We start from the raw sequence: 19,731 nt of genomic DNA, 5'->3' as shown, positions 1-19,731 counted from the left end.
CACCCAGATTCAGTGCAACTTACTCCCATCTTGTTCTCATACCACGCCACAAACGATAATACGACCACCAGTGGACACTCACAAGACTTATCTGCTGATTTCAATCAAATGTTTTTTGCGTGGACGTTACAATCCCAGGTAAAATAATTAGCCCATGGTTTTGTCAGTGCATGCCGTGCAGACATACTTCACCTGGAGGAACACACTCCTTGGGAATGGCGCCCAGGACTTGCTATGGTCTGTCAGGTCAATGTGCAAATTAAATCAGATTTATTCAGTGCATGGAGCTTGCTGTGGTGCTCCTTCAGTCTGGATTGTTAATTGAGCTGCTTTACATGTATACATTGTGATTACACGGTACAATCTGTACAGAAAATGGAGTGAAGAAAACCTGCAGCTGATTTCTGAACTGCTCGCTATACGGTACATTGGGCAGAGAACAAACATCAACATCAAACATCAACAAATGCTCATGAAATTTATATTGCGCATGAAATATCACTGCTACACTCCTTCTGCCCATAAAAAGCGATTACAATTTCAACACATTACTCTTAAAAGAATGAGTAAATTTAGCTCTTTCAACCATCCCTGAACAACTGTCAAGGCTCTCGCCTCTGACTATGCCCTCTCAGCCTGCAACCAATATATGGTTAACACCATTTCTGTCTGTCACAGGGTGGAAAATGCCAATAAAAAGAATCACTATCAGGTGTTAAACGGTATCAGCAGAGCTAAGCTCATCACAGGGAAAGGCATTTCGAGCCAGGCACTAAGCTGATAAACCAAAAGATGAGTCCCTTTCACACTGGAGAGCATTACTTGCCCAGGGAAGGCAGCCATCCTCAGCCTGGCTTTCCCTGCGTAGGAGAAGGTCCGGATTTTAACTAGCTCTGACTTGGGTTGGACGCCAAGTGGCCTCGCTTCTCCTTTTGTGCAACACCTTCCATACACGTTGCAGGCTCTTTCTCTGCTTGCCACTGCTGTGGCTTGGAGCAGGGATTGCCGTGCACAGAAAGGACAACCCATCTAACTTCTCCTGAATACTTTATCAAACCCCAAAACCTGTGGCAGTTGATCCCACTGCTCATACCAAAGGACGCAACGCAGAGCATCAAAGCTTGGCACAAAACCACCAGTTGGTACCTGAAACACACTCAGTTTAAAAGACTGTTATACACAGCCTAACAAGACTCTTTTTAACAAAAAAACAAACAAACAAACAACAAAATGATCTGTTTTAAACCTCTGCTCATTTACCAACCCTCAACACATCCCTGGACTACAGCAGACACTTTACAACTCTCTGCTGACCAAGCTGACTTTAACCTCCACCGACAGAAAATATGTGCAGCCATTTAGAGACAGAGTTGAACACTGAACCTGCTTTCACCTCGCGACTCACGGATCCACAGCAAAAGCTACAGCCAGGAGAGAGCTCGTGGCTCCCAGATATGTGTCCTCTCTCCTCCTGCTGGTAAATACGATGTTCCTGGGTTTAGTCAAGTTTCTGTCATCCACCTGATGTTGTACAAACATGCTAACGTACTGGTAAGGCTCGTTTATCACCTCGCCTGCAAGTGCCAATGCTCCTTAGCAATGATGTTCCTTAACCAGCAATTCCTCAGCACCACTCGAGGATGCAGAACCGCCATGCCTTCCATTCCTCAGCCACAGCCTTCCCTCTGCAGCGGGTCTTACCTTGGCTTCTACTCCTAAAATACAGTTTAACGGGAAGAAAACCTCTCCGGCTATTTGGAAAATAAAAAGGGAGAGATAAATAAAAATGAAGACAATTTTACAGGTCCTACTTCAGCTAAACCTTTCAGGGACTTCAATGAGAAGATAATCTTTCTGTGATTATGTCCAAACCCTCTGGTTGCTTAGCAACACATAATTAAGGAATATGTTTTCAGATCCGCTTTGCAAGCTGGCCATTATCAGATGAAATTACTGGAGCAACAAATGTCATCCTCATGCAAATGAGTTGGTTGTAGGGGGGAAAAAAAGAGGTTTGAGTAGTGAGGAAGAGCTCAGCAGCGCTGAAACGCTGCCGGCTTCCTTTTGCTGTGCGCCGGTAATTCTTTTAAAGAAAATGGATAATATAGAGATTTTTAGAGAGGAAGATTTGTGGTTTACGTAGGAGACAAATGGCAGGAGGGGATGGCGGCTGGTTCCAAAGGAGGCTGCCCCAGTGCGTGTGTTACTGCGGTCCCTCACATCCATCGCGCTGTGAACACGCTAACATGCCTGTGCTCCCTGCATCGTGCCGCTCCGCGCTTCCTTCGGGCCCTGGGAAATGGGAGATGTAAGAGCACTGCCTGGACGGACCACTTCTGCCTCTGATCCGCGTCAACACAAAGCGCGCTGCCCAATATTTAAGTATTGCTATAAATCAATACCTTACGCCAGCTGCACAAAGGATGCATGAGCATGAAGGGAAGGGCATCCCCTCTCGAGCCGTGTAATTACAGTAAGCCAGGGCAAGGGCTGCGCCAACCGGCTGCGTTTTGACAACTTTATCACTTCCACTCAGAAAATCCTTCTTTATTTAGATTCCTGTGGAATGCCATCATTGCTTTGGCACCGTTTCCACGCCTATAAATGGTAGACTTTTATTAAGGCTTTGTGTGCGTGTGCTTGCAGGGTACACTGTTTGAGACTTGTTTTTATGGCAGTTCAGATAAACTATGCAGAGAGAAAATTCCCTGCCCGCAGACTCACTACCAGGAAAAAACATTTCAAGGGTTTTTCTGTACATTTTTCAAACAAGTCAAGCCACAAATGAACAGATTTTCTGATTTTCCCCTCACTTGGTGGCATATTTTTGGGGCTACTATCTTCTAAGCATGCCCAAACCACTCAGCTGTGTATCTCAGCTTCTGGAAGGGGAAGGGAGAAGAGGAGCCACCATTCATTTTTATTGTTTTAGAGCTTAACGACAAGGTTTTAGTTTTAAGCACAGCCCTATTACTTTAACAGCTATATCACTTCCCTTATAGGCACCTCCAGAAGAAATCAGGGAGGTTATTTTATATGCCTGATAAAACAGCAATTTAATAATAAGAAGACTTAGGTAATGGCCAAAGGTAAGTCGATTCCCGAGTAATACCATCAGCTATCTGATGAATTCAGTCAAAACAATGCTAACCATTTCCTTGAGGAACACATTTGTGCCTGATAACAGCGGTAAAAAGTCGATCTGCAGCAAACCCCGTGGTCTTAATTGCTCAGCGAGCGCCGTATCTGATCTCCCATTCTCCACAAACAACAGGATGGAAAGCTTACCCACGGCCGCGTTACCTGACATGCTGCTCACTGTTAGCTGAAGTTGGCTGAGCAAATAAAATATTTAGAATTTAACCACACAGGGAGAAACAGCATCTCTAGCTGTGTGTAGCCCTATACAGAAGCCCTTTTCTAAATAGGAGAGGCACCTAATATTCTGGCACAGAACCCGACTTTGCCTCACATTTCTTAGGAATTCACGCAAACAACAACAGAGTGACTCTAAACTACCACACAGACAAAGATCCTTAGGAGGTTACTTGGTTCTGGTGATGCCATCGTGGAGACAATGACAGGAGGCCCCGTGCGCCTGCTGAGCTTCGGGTATGGGGAGAGCTGTGCAGGGAACGCGGGGCCGGCGGGGGCCAGGCTGCTGTCCCCGGGTGCACCCGGCCGGCGGAGGAGCTGTGGGCTGCCGTGTGGGCTGGGGGCTGGCGACGCCGCCGTCCGCTCTCTCTTCATCAGCTCCATGGGCACAGTGTACGTGGTCGGGTACGCCGTTTTGGGGCTGGCGTGCGGGTTGGCTGTGGTCATGGGTGTGCCAGATGGAGCGGAATAGGTGGACGCCGGTCGTGGGTGCACATTGCAAGGCAGGGGAGTGTTGTATCCAGAGTTGGAGAGGAACTGCGGACCCTGCGGAGTGCCAGTGGGGTAGGTGGTCTCCAGTAGGTGCTGGGTCGGGGCGCTGGATGGCCGCCGGTGCATCTCCCCGGTCCTCGGGGAGGGTGGCTGCAATGGAGGCTGTGGGGCGGTGAGGCCATCAGCGGCCGGTCCCGAGCCCACGCTCAGCCCATAGTCACCCGGCAGCTCGCTGCGGTGGCTGAAGCTGTTGGAGCGGGTCCTGGGGCGCAGCGATCCGCTCCTCCGCTCCTGCCGCTGCAGCTGCATTTCGGCCTTGTAGTTGTGGGCGATGCGTGACAGCACACGTGCCTGCCCCAGGTTGGGAGCCACCGACTTGATGTCGTTCTCCTCCATCATGGCCAGCAGGTTGGGTGAGTCGAAGCCCTGCTGCAGCAGAGCGGCGAAGGTGCTTTCCGAGACACCCTCGGCACGCAGCAATGCCACAAATTCAGGGTCGAAGCTCCTCTTCCCCTCCTGCCCGGGGAAGGCCGTGGGCACTGGCGGGTGAGTCGGTGCCACCGCCATCGTCTCATAGCTGTCGTAGGGGCCCTTGGTGCCGGTGCCCTCGCGGCCTGGCCCATAGCCACCAGCGGGATCCACTACTAAGCATGTGGGGACGGCCTGTCTGCTGCCCGCTGCCTCGGGAGGCCGCTCAGCCCCATCACCATAGGCTGGACGGCCAGGGAAGTTCGGTGGTTCCGCTCCATAGCGCAGGCTGGGGGGCTCTGTGCCGTACCGTGCTGGCGACATGTCCCTGTTGCGCAGTCGCTGCCCATCCATGGTCATTTTGGGGTCCCTGTAGAGGCGGGCGGCCTCTGGGGGTGCAGGTGGGCGGCCTGGAGCCTGGTCCCAGGACAGCCGGCTGCCTGGAGCCCCGTAGCCCGCCGGCGGCCGGCTCACCGCCTGGTAGCAACGAGGGTCCTTGGGTGACCTAGCGGCCAAGGACGGGTCGCTGTAGTAATCCTGGGTGCCCCGTCCTGCCATGACTGCCTGCCGGTCACAGTAGGTGAAGTCAGGGACAGAGCCCTTCCTGAGGGGTCCCGGGGCGAAAGCAGCATCCTGGTAGGGGTACGCCTCTTGCTTCAGCTCCGCACCGCCCTGCAAGATGATATCATTGGCACGGAGGCCCGGCGGCTCATACCAGCCGCCCTCACCACCATAGGTCAGGGAGCTCCTCCGGCCCGGCGGCCTCTGGTACTCGAAAGCGTTCTCACCCTCCCAGGCGCCCTCGTACCAACCGGCGGCATCCCAGCTCTGCGAGCGGCCGATGTTGGGGTGCTTGCTGGGGATGGGCATCACCGCTGCACTGCTTGCTCCCACTGGGACGGAGAAGTGGAGGCACCTTCCTTCTCACCGCTTCCCCGGCCAGCATCAGCAGCAGACCATGCCTGGCCCGAGCCCTCCCTTCACAAGCCTACCGGCGGCTTTATCTTTCCAAGCGTCGCCTGAATTATTAATTCTTCGAAACTTTAGGAGGCGAAGCATGTAACCCGGCCTGGCTGCCCGGCGGTGGGGGAAGGACCCTCCTGTGCAGCACGGCCGCAGAACAGGGCCGCTGCACTCAGCTCCGATGCTTTATCCTCTGTGCTCGGGACGGCGCGCTCACATGGACAACTGGCCGAGCAGCGCGGGGATTAGGGGCTAAATAAAACCGCTAAAGCCTTTCCTCCATGTGACATCATTTTAGCCCGATGAATCTCCTGCACCAACCCAGCCGGCAATCTCAATGCAAGTTCTCCCACTAGGGATTTTTTTTTTTTTTTTTTTGCATGTTGGTTTTGACACCTTTTTCATCTGCTTCAGTTGTCTCCTTCCATGTAAATTCACCGCTCCCATCCGCACCGGCGCCTGCGGAGAATGGGCCACGAGATAACAGAACGTGCATCCGCACGGCCCCACGCACACGTACGAAAATACAAAGGAAAGCTCCAATGTCAGCTCAATCTTAATCCGCCCTGATGAAATGCTAATCCACTGCACACAGCTAAGGACAAATTAAATGGGAGCAAGCAGGCAGCCCTATAAAAAGACCAGTGCTGGATACTCAGAAATACAGGAGCGATTAGAAATTAGTTAGGTGTCTGTTTAACACTTTATGGGTATTGTAATTTGCTTTGGAAATCACGTTTTTTGTTGTTGTCGTTTCAAATTAGCTATACTAAGGAGGCACCAAAAGGATTCTTTACGTTATTATCATAATACGCAAATCCTTTCATCATCCCAGGACAGAAAATTGTGGAGGTGTAATCTGGAATGTATAATTTTAAGACCCTACCAGAGGTCACGGGCAAGGAGGGGAGGATCAAAGGATCTAAACCCCAGCCCTACAAAACAAAAAGGAGTAAGAGACCTCTGCCTATTATCTCCTGTTTCCTTCAGGAAAAAAAAAAAACACCCAACATGTTTATGAGATAGAAAAACACTCAGAGACATCAAAAAAACTCATCTCATGGTCTTTCAGTATTCATATGGCTTAAGCTTTTTTTTTTTTTTTTTTACAGTTAGAGTAATGCAAAAGGATTCAGATGGAATCACACCACAGAAAATCGTTATTTGGAAACATAATAAAAATTTCCATATGTAGTTACCATTTTCAGAAAAGCTATTAAAATGGCTCCCCAAAACACATTTCTAACCTATCATACGCTGCTTCTGCTCTCATATTCCTTTTCCTAGAAGAACAGGTCATCCAGTACTTATGTAGTGAACCACTGAGTGAAGCAACATTTTCCTTTTCTAATTAAAACACTTAGAAGGAAATAGTTTTGTCCCTCCCTGCAGAAGTAACAAATTTCTTCACTTCAAACACGTGCCTTCCAGGACAGTGTCAGCAAAGGGGGAACAGCCACCTTTGGTCTGTTTGCAAGATAGCTTCTGTGTTTTCACTGCTAATCCACAATAACTGTTTGGTGCACTAGCCATCACATGGTAGACTTTCGTGCTATTATGATAGCTAAATCACTAATACAGACTAATGCTTCTACTTGCCTATCACACTAATGCCTCTGGGCTATATTTCTGACCCAAATACTGACAGGATCTTTGAGTAATCCCTAAATTTCTTTATTGCAGTAAATATTACAAATCCTCTTCAAACATTCTCTCCTCCAATTCTGTCCCCGAGAACCACAGCCTTTAAAATTATGTTGGATATTACACAGACATGCAAAACATGGGCCCCAAAAGATTATTTATGCAATTCACAGAGAGTATCTGATTGGCATCATATTGAATTAACTAACGAACTTAAGGCACATTGGAAAATTTCTTCTTTTGTGAGAATCAAAATGGGAAGACACATTTGTGGCTTACAAATAAAACAGAGAACATTCTAACAAACAAAAACATTTTATTACAACAACATTTTGGTAAAGAATAAAATGTATTCCCCACTGGATATGGAGAGATCTGTTCCATTTGTTTGCTCTGAAGCGGCAGAAGAAAAGTCCTAAAAATGTACATGCAAGAATAATAAAATACTCGTCTATAGATCAAGGGCATCTTCCATCATTGTTTTCAAAGAAATTGGTAATGAACTTAGCCACCACGCTCAGCCCTAGTTGGCAACGGGAAAAAAACATGCCACAGAGAAATTAAATTCTCTAAGTGTTGATCTTGAACAACTGCAAGGGAAGTCAGGAGGGAGCTCTGAGCATTTACTGCCTCTGAAAAAAACCAAAGGCTTCAATAAGCCCTTGGGTTGCTGCCCTTGGGCAGCCCGGACTGGTGGCTGGCAACCCTGCACACAGCAGGAGGTTGAAACTAGATGGTCATTATGGTCCTTTTCAACCCAGGCCATTCTATGACTGCAAGATGGACACGTGAAGAAACTTCACCCAACCCAACAGATCAGGGCAAGTGGCACCTATGTGGGTTCAGCAGGAGCCAAAGAGCCACCTCCAAGATCCCCCCAGCCCAGGAGCAGCTCACACATCCCAAGTACCACTGCATCAGTCCCTCCAGGTACAAGACCTGGGGCAGCAGGACGTGCTCGGATCAAGCATGCCCAACACAAGGAAACTTCAACTTTGGACCAATGCCAGGAGCATTCTTTCATAATGGATGACTTACTGTATGTACACAGCCCTCCGTGGATCAAATCACCAATTCCACTATGCGGGGGCATAAGAGCACAACCCCACCCAACCCAATGCAACCCAACCCAATGCAACCCAACTGATCCCAGCTACACCTCACAGAGAGGAGGAGGGTGTGGGCATCAGCACTCCTGCCATGAGGGGGAGACAAGGACTGCTGGACAGACAAAAAATGTATTTTCCCTTTATCTTTTAATTCTAGAGGTATTTAGGGGAAAAAAAAACACACAAACATACAGAGGCAAAAGGCAAAAAAAAAAAGCTGATCAAGAGATTAAATGCTGTGGTATTTCTGATCACGTGAAAAATGCATGGTTGTGACTCGGTACACTGGGTTTCAACTTAGTGCTGGTATAATAGATAGGACATCTTGCTATCAACTACAGAAGTCTCCTCCGAAAAAAAACCAGATGAGAAGAAAGGTGGGCCCACTGCTCAAACACCATGGTCAAAATGGATGGAATGAGATCTGCTTCTGGAAATCATTCCCAGTGGGTCTGGAACAAACATCTTCCACAGTGGTAAAGAGCTCAGCTTTCTTCCAGTGAGGAGAAAGCCTGTTACACATGTAAAAACCATGATAAGAAATCAGGATGCTAAATCTGCAACACAAATTTGTAAACAACATCTTTTGGTGTTTGCAGCGCTGACTCGAGGGAGAATGGATGTGAAATGTGATTCACAATGATATAAAACATTTCATTTTGAATTCTGAGAGCAAGCTGCTGGAAAAATTACCCTGGGTAACAAAACAGTACACTTTCTCTTCGTTTTGCTTTTTATTATGTTAAAATACTTCTCAAGTACAAGTTTAAATGTTGTTTCTGCTGGAAACGTGATCTTTTTTTTTTAAACATAATAAAGTGTTGATGTTTTCTCCCAAATTATTTTCTTGTGGCAGAACATGGAACTGAAACAACACTTACCAAGTGTCAATTTGCCAGATTGGTGGCTAAAACTAAAGTAAATCAGTATTGGAAAAGCTATTTCCCCTTCTCAGTCAAAGAAACCCTACCTGTGGTAGTGAGGAATCCTCCAGAGAATAACTACATCTCCCGTTAATGGACAGAGCAGGTATCAGAAAACCCAGGCTTTATACTTTGCTCTGCCACTGTCAGCAAGCAAATTGCTTAATTTCTTAGTCACAGGCTTCCCTTCCATCAAGAGGGATATAATAACACAGCCCTACCACATTCAGATGGTGTTAAGATTACTCCGTGTTTGTGATACGCCTCAGGTGGCAAGGCACAAAGCACCAGAAAGCTAACGGGGGATAAGTGGCTCTGCCCTCGGCGCCCGCACTCGAAGGACCACGTGTGATGGCGCCCAATGGCCCCAGTCTCAGGAGCCTTTTGGGCTGTCTGCTCCAGGTGTGCAGCTCGCAGGGCACTGGGAAGCAGAGCTGGGCTGGAGCTGAGCTACACGGTGCCAAACAACCGATGTGACGGAGAGGAAAAGGAGCAGCGTGAGCTCCAAGCAATGTACACACGTGGACAAATCCTAAAGACAAGGCTGGGGGAAGAAACGCGGGAAGAAAATGTTCCGAATCCTCGGAAATGACTGCATTTGTAAAATGTGGCTCTGCAGAAATCTCTCTCGCAGCGGCAATAAGCACTCGGCATAGATGGACTTTCTAATGGTCTCCCGAAATTAGAGGCGTACAAAGAGAAAATTAGCGGGATTGTGCAGGAATCATTTTCAATAATCAAAGGAACAGAACAGCATCTGAAAGCACTCAGCTCTTGAAGCCATGCCACACGCTTTTACCAATTTCCAAACCAAAAGCGTAGATGCTTTGCAAGTTCAACAAAACCCCCTCAAACACCAACTCAGTGCGTTACAACAGAACACACTGAAGATCAGCTGATTATTAAACAGTCATTGCCTCCTGTAACTCTGCATTTTGATGACTTGAGAGCATGAAACAAAAGCTGACGTTGGCATGTAAGCCAGCCAGGGATGGGTGGAAAGTAACTGCTGGCTCATGTGCATGATGAGCCCAGTGATGTGTTCACGCTGTGCCCAACTGGGATTTGGAACTGGGGTCAGCTTCCAAAAACAGGCAGCTCCCACCAGTGAGTATCAGGAGAACAACAAACATTTCACATCAGGAAACTGCAGTCACCTTTGCCATTTCCAGCCAGCACCACGTCTCGCATCGCACCATCTGTGTGCCAACAACTTTCATGTGAGGGATACATCTACCTCCAACTACCCCGCATGTATCGCAGGATGAGGGAACCAGCACCTCAAGGGGCACACAGAACAACAGAATGGCCTGGGCTGGAAGGGTCCTCAAGGATCATCAACCCTCCTGTCACAGGCAGGGCCACCAACCTCCACATTTAATACTAGACCAGGCTGCCCAGGGCCCCATCCAACCTGGCCTTGGACACCTCCAGGGATGGGAATTCATCACCCCGTGCTGCCCAGCTCCCTGCAAAGCTTGGCTGATTTACCCCAGGGCTTGAAAAGTGTGTTGAGGCTAACAAATGTGAGAAGCTATGGAGCTTCCAAAAGGCATTCGCGTTTCAAAACAAGAAGCCCATCTGCAAAACATACTTCGAGCTGTCAGAATGAACCCTACAGGCTCTTGAATCTTCAGTGAGAAACAATTTTGCCTTCAAGTATTGGGAGAGACCAGTACAAGTTAGCATAAAACATATTGCAACATCCCTGTTTCAACAAAGGGATAATAAACGCATCAGCTGTATCCCTATACCATGCAACTGCACCCTGCCAAGGACTACAAACCAAAAATCAATCGGGATGCTGAACGGCAGTCGAAAAGCCAGCAGACAAGGCTCAACAATTTGTGAAGATCTAATCCAGGAATGCTCTTCAAAATAATCCTCTGGAAATTACATCAAGCACCTTGTCTCCAAAACTAGGTATTAGACCTCTAGGTCAAAATTCATCATTTTTAATAAGAATTCGGGATCAAGATTTAAATAGCACGTGTAATGAAAAGCATGGGAATTATATCTGTCCCAGAAAGCAGCAGAGAAATCCACTGTTAAATGAATATATATTGTAATTCTGAACTCTGCCATGCATGTCTGGGCTTTGCATAAAAAATAATTAATTACTAGGTTGTAACACGGTCCTGAGGAGATAAACAGGCTGGAGTGCAGACTGCTCCCCTGCCTTACTTTCCCTGATGATGCCAAGAGCTTGCAACATGTATCTTCCCTGCAGACTCAACACAATTATATACATATATATATGCATTTATACGCATTATTTTGTCTAAAAACAATTTATTTTTTTTTTTAATCAACGTATTTTTATTATGACACTGCAATAATGAAAGACTGCACTGTGGAGGGACCATCATTGCAAGCACGTCTTACTGCACTGCCCAACCCTCCATGGGGACAACTGCATGGCAGGGGTGACCCCAAGGCTGAAGCTGGCAGCCCCACTCCCCTTGCTTTGGCTGACTGGCTGATTCATTCCTAAAGCTGTTAACATCAGCAGGCAGTGACACTATTTTCTCCCCAGAATAGATGCCAAGTTGTAACTATCTACTATTTGTGAACCAAAGCTATTTATTAGTAAGTTTTGAGGTGCTAGGTGGCAGTAGAGAGTGTAAAAGATAACCTAAAAAAAAAAAAGACACAAGTGAATGGAGTTAAGCTAGGGGGCTACAGGAAAGTGTCATTAAGAACTTATCGATGCCATTTAAAGCTTAAGGCAAAGCAAAAATGCACAACCAACTCCAGAAAACTTGCACTCTGCAGAAAGCTCTCAGATATAACACATATAATGAAAACCTTCACTGTTTTGGCAGAGATCCACTGCATCTGTTTGTGGATAACGAAAAATATAAAAGAAAAGTTGTGTAATGCGGTTCTTTGCAGCTTTATTTTACTATATAGCCAGATGTCCCACTCCTGTCAAAATATTTACTGGTAAATAGTCTGTAGAGTCAGTATCAAATCTAAAAATTTGGTCTGGATCCAGACGTCGTCAATCCTTAGGAGACAGACATGAGTTTTTCCTGGTGTTTGGGAGGAAAATGCATCCCATTCTCACCCGTCCTTGAGGACTGATCCTTTCCCATCACAAAGCTGGAAAGGCCAAGTAGGCAGCTGGAGGTGGCTTTGGCAACACACAGCAATAGGGCAGCCCCACGGCTGCTGCTCCCACAGCACCCCTGCTCCACATCTCATAGAATCACCACCAAGGTTGGAAAAGACCTTCAAGATCATCCAGTCCAACCGTTCACCTATTCCCAACAGCTCCCACTAAACCATGTGCCTCAACACAGCATCCAGCCTTTCCTTGAACACCCCCAGGGTCGGTGACTCCACCACCTCCCTGGGCATCCACTGCAGTGCCTGACCACCCCTTCTGAAAAGTAATACTTCCTCATGTCCAGCCTGAATCTCCCCTGCTGTAGCTTGAAGCCATTCCCCCTGGTCCTATCACTAATGACACGAGAGAAGAGGCAATCTCCTCGCACAGTCCAAGATATTGTCATTTCTCTCAGTAACCTCCAAATGGGGAAGAGGGTTTAGAGTAAGAGAAGAAAGCCAGACACAGTGACAACGTGTTAATCCATCAACCAGTTGATTTACATGGGAAACGCGGTAAGGATGAAAATGAAGTTGAAGGTATTGAAGTCATCAGCTGTAATTGTTTCTTAATTAATGGCATGAAGTTGGAAAGCTTGTTACACAGGTCCTTGTCTTAAGGCTGGGGAAAATGGAAAAATACAAGGTGGGCTGAAGAGTTAGATGCATAGTAAATTGTCATAAATGTGGGCTTAAACACAAGGACAACACAGCAGAACTATTTTCCCCAACCTACATGGCACTCAAGTCACAGGAAAGGGGAGCTCTACATCTTGCAATAGCTTGAGTCACATATCTATTATGAAGAGATTGCATACCAAATTCATGATTTTTTTCTTCCTGTAACCTTATCTAAATGTGTCTTACTCTCTACTGGTTGCCCGGGGGATTTTGTCAGGCTGGCTTCATATCTGGCTCAAGTCCTACATCTTGTCGTGCGTCTCCCCCTGTGCCGTGTCACTGGAGATAGACTGCACACAAGTGACTGCATAGAGAAAAAATCTACACAAAGCTGGAAAGCTACTCGAGCAGCCCACGCCTCACTGCTGTAAGGACAAACAGCCCGCTGGGAAACAGGAGGTAGGCTGCAGCCCTGCCACAAAGCAGAAAGTGCCCGCTCACATACACAGCAGCCCAGCAAAAGGGTTGAAAACCATGGAAGAACGCCAGTAAGTCTGTGAATCCACTGAGGTTGCTAGAATTCTCTTCGCCCATAGGATGGTTTAATTCTAAAAAAGTCTTAAAATTTTAACAAGTATCAATATTAACCAAAGGGCAGCTAAGAACAGTGCTGAATGACACACTTCCCAATGCCTGAATTGGTAGAACGAGTCGCAGCCTAGATTTTGTCTGAATTTAAAGTCATTTCTGGAACCTCCATAAAGGCTGAGGGACTTCATATGGACTCTTGGTGAGGAGATAGCAGCCAAACAGAACTTCAGAGAAATCAAATCAGGACAGGGTGCAATGGCAGAGCATCTGACAAGTGAACTTCGTTTCTCTAGGCAGAATGTGGCAAGCAAGCCTTCCTTACGAGCCTGATGGTTTATGTGCTTTGAGGTGGAAACTTGAAAAAAAAATACATGAAAAGCTTTATATAGGGGGGAAATCCTGGTACTGTGTTTTATAATTATGGAACAAAGAAAGCCAAACCCACCAGACAAAAATAAAGGTCTGTATTTGTTCTAAATAAGCCAGTTTTACTCAGGACAAGCAGTTTCTTCCACGTTTGATATCATCTTTAACTCATTGTTTCTCATCAAATGACTAGTGGTGATAAGAATTTCCTGAGATAATAGGATTCTATTTCTAAGCCGTAAAAATAAGTATTATCAGATGCTACTTGGCATTCAAATTTCCAAGAATGGAAGAAAATTCCTCCACCCAAATATCAAACATCCTCATTTTGGCCACACTTACATTATCCAAAAGAGCAAGCAGCTTTCCAATGCTGCCCAGTCACTGTCCAGACCTGCAGACAGGCAGCGTTCTGGAACAGGGATGCCAAGCACTGAAACAATTCAATTTGATGGCATTACACGTATCACAGTGCCTAAGAACTGGCTATTTCTTACACAGTACCATGCAAAAAAAATACACCACCAAGGGGGGAGGGAAACAAGAGACTGCCAGAATTCGGCTTCCTTGTACAACTTTTATTTTGACTACCTGGTAGTTTTTAATTATGCTTTACAAACTGTGCTTCCATGGGCAAAGCTCCTCAAGCTCCTCTATTTTTCAGCCCCTATGGATTGCACTTTCTGAATGAGAACCTGTTTTTTGTTATTACTGGTGTGTGAGCCCAAATCTCCAAGACACACAGTTCAAATACTGCTGAAAAGCCCAGAACCACAACAATTCTTCAGGGACAATTCTGTCAAAGGCTGGGTTTTTTTTTTAATGGCATCACAAGCAATAATTGACTGCAGGAATATTAAGCCCACTTTTAAGGACGAGAAACTGAAATAAAGAGCAAGTAAAATGCACCCCTGACAAAGGTCCAGGACTTTATTTACCAGCATACCTGGCATTACACTGTGCATTTATTCAAATATTACTGTATATGGTTTGCACTGACTTCCATCACAGGCAGAAACGTGGAATTCCTGCCCACCTTGAAATGACTTCACCAGCCCCATGCAATCACAGCCAAGATAAATTCATTGATGACAATACCATCCTCCCTTCCCCAAATTCCCTCCTGCGTTTCACAGAGGAGCTCCCAGCCTCATGTCAGCTCCTTTCCAGATCTGGGTGCTTCATTTAACCACCACCTCTGCAAAAAACCCTCCTTAATGAGGCCACGGTCAAAACCCACAACCAGCACCACCACTGCAGCCAAAGAAATAACGAGCCGTTGGCCCAGCCAGGAACAAAGTGCTGCCCAGTCTGTCTTGATTTTGCATGATTCTTAAGCTCTCCTGTTCCTCTTCCTTTGAAAAGCCACAAATCTGGTGGGGAAACATGAGAGAGCACTCCATCCCATCTAGAAACCATAGGGCTGGTAGGCAAATACCTGGGGAATAGAAGCCTGTAGCTCCAAAACCAAGAGACCCGTGCACTGAGCACTGGAAGAACGATGTTTCCGAGTAGGCATTTATCAGCTACAGAGCACAGCAAAGGCCCTAAAAGCAAACAAAAGCCACGGAGAGCTTGTGTGGCTGATGTGTAAGGACATGGTTGGACTTGGTTGGACAGGATGACCTTATAGGTCGTTTCCAACCTTGTGATTCTATGATTCTATGACATGATTCCCCATTAGATAACGACAAATCCCAAAGTGAGAACTCCATCAGGCTCACTTGGCCTTGCCATTATTTTTCCTCTTTGCTTCTTGTTCACCTCAGGGCTGCCACTTTCTCTGTGTGTGTGTGTGTGTGTGTGTGTGTGCTGAAAGCTTAACTGACTCATAAATGTCAGTGCAAACTTTAACCTATAAAGCCAAGCATTAAAATTTCATGGCTCTGGAGCTGCAGACAGCAGAGCAGCATGGCTGCAATGCTATGGAGCAAAGGCAGCACCGGGCATCACTGGAGAGAAATTCAGTGGGGTTGGGAAACCTGAGCTTTATGCAGAGACAAGACACTGTCATCAGCATCCTGGCTGTGCCACCACTACTGCCTTGTCCCTGTTGGTACACAAAGCACCATGCATCTCTAAAGGGCTGCAGAGGAGTCCCCCTGATGACAGCATGCCCAAGTGTCCACCAGTGTCCAGCAGGGACGTGTGCGAGCTTCACTGCATTCAAAGGCCAAGAAATAGCCCCAAATTTGGGAACAATAGCAGGCACGCTCCTGGCACCACAGCCACCCTGCTGCACAATTTAGACCCTTTTTTTCCCAAGCAGAGCAGGAGGGCACTGTGGCTTCCACACTGCACGCCGGGGGCTCTGCTTTGTTTCTAACACAGCAAAACCAACATTCCTCACCATCTCCTGCTTAGATGAGGCTCAACAGTTTTTGCTGGAACTTTTTTTTTTTTTGTTTAAATTCACCCTGAGGTAAAAACTCACGATGAAATGGAAAAATTCAGCTCAAACAAATGTAAAAAAGTGTCAAAATTACAAGCGAATGGGAAGAGAATTGAACTAAGGGGTGCTGGACAACTCTAACTCGACACAGCACCAGCAGCACCACCTCTAAGGCATATTTGGACTCGCTACGTAATCAGCCACGATTCCACAAACAGGAACTCTGTAAACCACTCCACACATTATTTTCCAAAACCCCAGCCCTGCACTGCATCCATCTTTCCACCCACATGGATCCAATTACAGCATCAGCACCCAAACTCTCTGGGACAACCAGAAAGAAGTGGGTTAGCTAAAGCTCTGCTCCGTTCTGAGAGGCACCACAAGCCCATTTAGTTCTTAGCAGGCTGCTCCAAATGGCATTATTGCATATAGGCTGTTGCCCTAATATTTATTTGTCCTCTTCAGGATGCATCATTATCCCCCTTCGTAGTTTCCTAGAGAGCAAAGCTGGTTACCTGGTGCAGAGCTCACCCCTCGGATATAGCCTGCTTAGCAGGAAAAGGAGCTCTGTCATATAAAGACCCCATAACTGTACACAAAAAAAGCACGGAGGCACTGTGTACTGCAATGAAACCAAACTCCCTAACTTCCTGGAAGACTCATAAACCTGCACATAAAGGCATTTTCAAAGATACCACCACTCTTTGTACAGCCTGGATTACTTTTCCACGCCAGATGCACGTTTAACAGAGACACAGAAATACTGCAGCTTCTTAAAACACTCTTTTAGGACCGCGGCAGTTTGTCAGCTATTTCCCTCAACACGTGCCTGTTATGTTTCCAGCAGCCCCCCGTTAAGAACCACTGCTCAGCAGCAGTTTGTGCAGCACAGCACAGACATGGGGCACTAAGTAGTACTCCTTGGACAGAGCTTACAGCATGCAGGGGGAGCACTAAGGATGGTTGGGCTCCAGAGGTGCCACCACCCTGCTGCACTGATTGACATCCCTTCCTGTGCGTGCTGTAAAAGGGATGGGATGGCATATCGACCTGTAACAAGCGCAGAAACCCCCTGTGTCCCACCAAACAGTTATCTTTCCACCAGCTCAACACTGTTCTGCATTCCATCCGTTCATTTAAAGAGAAAAGCTGCACGAATGCTTCCACTGAACAAAGACTCGTACAATTATTCAGGCTGGAAAAGATCTCTAAGCCCATCAGGTCCAGCCACCAACCCAACAGGAATAATTCAAGTGACTTTTCTGGACAACAGCTGCCTGACTTCTCACTGTACTTCACCCCGTGCTCTGTGCAACTTTTGAGACAACACCAAGAGAAAAGCTTGTTATTTCAAGGTGTGTTTTCAACAGCTGGAACATGCACTCCTCTGTGCTCTCCTATGCTATCATCCAAGTAGGTGACTATAATAAAAACAGCCATCAGAGATGTCAGTATGGACATTCACAGTCCTATAAACCTGGTATTTTGTGAAATCCCATCTCTTTGCGTTTTTCAAGGTAGCTTTTACAATGCTGCTTCCAGCACACAGTCACGATCTGTTGCTTACAAATACAAGTGTCTTACAACATGAATCCCACCCCTAAAATCAAATCACAACACAGCTGGCAAATGACAAAGTATACTTTAAATAGTTATGTCTTCTGCATGTTTACAGATTAAGAAAGAATATCTTCTGACCAAGAAAGAAGAAGGAAGTTCATATATCAGAGGAAAATAATCTCAACTTCAATCACATCTAAAGCTCTGTTAGCAGGTTTGTCATACAGCCCTTTTGAATTTCTTGTACACTCAGCAACTCGATCTGATAGTAAACATCAAACCAGGAAGGCAGCTTTTGAACATCCAGGCTCAGCTGACACAACTCTTTTAAGTCGAGTTCAAAGTAAATTCTGAAGATGAGATACTGTACTACACCTGAGTGTTTATGACATTCAAAAGGAGAAATATGCAACTCCAAGCTGCAGCACACTTTGGATACCCCTTCCCGGCTCCTCACCTCTTTCTGCTTTGCTTCCACCCCTCCAAAATCTACGGGGCTTCATATCCTGCCCAGGGATACAGTGCTGCTCACATGCGAATCCCATTTGGGATGGGTTAATTAAACAAAGAGGCAGGGTTGCCTCTCCACCTTTATGTATGACATGATTAAACGAAGAGCTGATTTTCTCTTCCTGCCAGCAGTTCTCTGAGCTTAGCATACAGCTCCCCATCAATGCTGCTGCTTTGTGGGCAATACTCAGGCTGTTCGTGGGGCTCTGCGTGCACAGGAGGGCATGAGGCTCACTCTGATCTAAAGATAAACAACTCATGACAAGTGGAGAGCAACAGCTCTGGCATCTGGAGCAAGCAATACGTAACACAAATACCCATCCCAAACCCACCTTGTCCCAGCGCTCAGCATTTTACCCTCCCTGGAAGCTGCACAAACCCCACACACTTTGCTGAAACAGATGCAGTACAGCTCCCACATGAGCTCTGTGCTTTCATCCAAGAGCGAAGCCTATCTCACTTGGTTGGCATTCAAGTAATACAGCAACTTGTTACCCTGCAGGTTGCTGTTTTCACCTTAAGAGCAGATAAAAACTGGAGCTCTTTAAGAGATGTGACTTACGATATTTTTCCTAAAATAATACTCTGCTCAGCTTTTGCCACTGATGACAAAACTTCCACGACTTTCAGTTTGCTTAAGAGAAGTACTGGAATGTACACCTGAAAGTCAGAGGTTGTTTGCCATCACTTGACTTCCATCAAAAGTAATTTCATGTGAGCTAGAATAGGAAAAGATTAGCTACAGACTTCTGTTGGAAAATGGAATAAATAGAAGGTAAGAGTCCGCTGTCCCACTGTAACGCACAATTAACAAAGAACAATTTACAGCAGATCTGTCTTATCATCACACACCAACAAAACAAAAGCCATTCTAAACATCTGTTCCAAAGCGTATGAAATATCACAGAATGGCTTGGGTTGGAAGGGACCACAAGGTTCATCAAGTTTCAACTCCAATATATTTCAAGAATGATCTGTGAATTTCCATCCATTTTCAGCAGATACTCATTGTTGTGAGCCATGGTCAACTCCCATATCCACCAAGCAGCGGCTGTGAGACAACCAAATCTCTGCCTTGCCAAAGCCTTAAGGCGAGTGGTGGCTGTAAAGGACTGACCTTTACCCAAACTCCCCAAGGGCAGCAGGGCAGGGCTCAGGCCAGTGGTGTGGGAGATGACACTGGGTAATTAAACAGTCTGTGAACACGACTGTGGGGAGGAATGAGTGGAACCAGTATGTCCCTTGCCAATACTTGGACACCAAAACCATGTAGTTTGTGCCAATACAGAAGATGGGAGATCTAGCCACGGACCTGCATCTCAGCTTCTCAGTGCTGTATAAAACAAGGACAAGTGAGGTAATTCTACTTTAACAGTCTGTCATCTTCAGAGAAATGCTGGAATATCCTCTTACCTTCACAAATTCTGTCCAGTCGCTGCCGCTTCACTTTGTGTTTATCTACAAGTGCCATTCTTGATGGTAGTTTCCAACTTCCTGATTCAAAAAGCAAAGCAGTCCCTCGGGAAGTCAGGAAAACTCACAGGAGTCGGCATGCATACCGCCAGTATCGATCCTGTCGAGAGGAGAGGAGCTGGTAAATAGG

General features: G+C 46.5%; 1 protein-coding gene across 2 annotated transcripts in view; it reads right to left on the bottom strand.

Moving 5' to 3' along the window:
• CTBP2 (C-terminal binding protein 2) overlaps positions 1 to 19,731 on the bottom strand; it is a 107,843-nt gene that overhangs the window by 26,986 nt on the left and 61,126 nt on the right. Inside the window, exon 2 of one of the 2 annotated variants that reach the window (XM_052676844.1) lies at positions 19,542 to 19,701. In XM_052676844.1, the coding sequence (XP_052532804.1) occupies positions 19,542 to 19,599 (58 nt within the window). In that variant the 5' untranslated portion in view covers positions 19,600 to 19,701. Of the gene's footprint in view, positions 1 to 3,548; positions 5,221 to 19,541; positions 19,702 to 19,731 lie in introns of those variants that run through there. The other variant, XM_052676843.1, reaches the window with a different exon arrangement.

This window comes from Tympanuchus pallidicinctus, unplaced genomic scaffold, assembly GCF_026119805.1.
Source record: "Tympanuchus pallidicinctus isolate F22 unplaced genomic scaffold, pur_lepc_1.0 scaffold16, whole genome shotgun sequence".
Lineage (NCBI taxonomy): Eukaryota > Metazoa > Chordata > Aves > Galliformes > Phasianidae > Tympanuchus > Tympanuchus pallidicinctus.
Note: the sequence above shows the minus strand (reverse complement) of the source record. Positions and strands in the feature narration are given on the sequence as shown.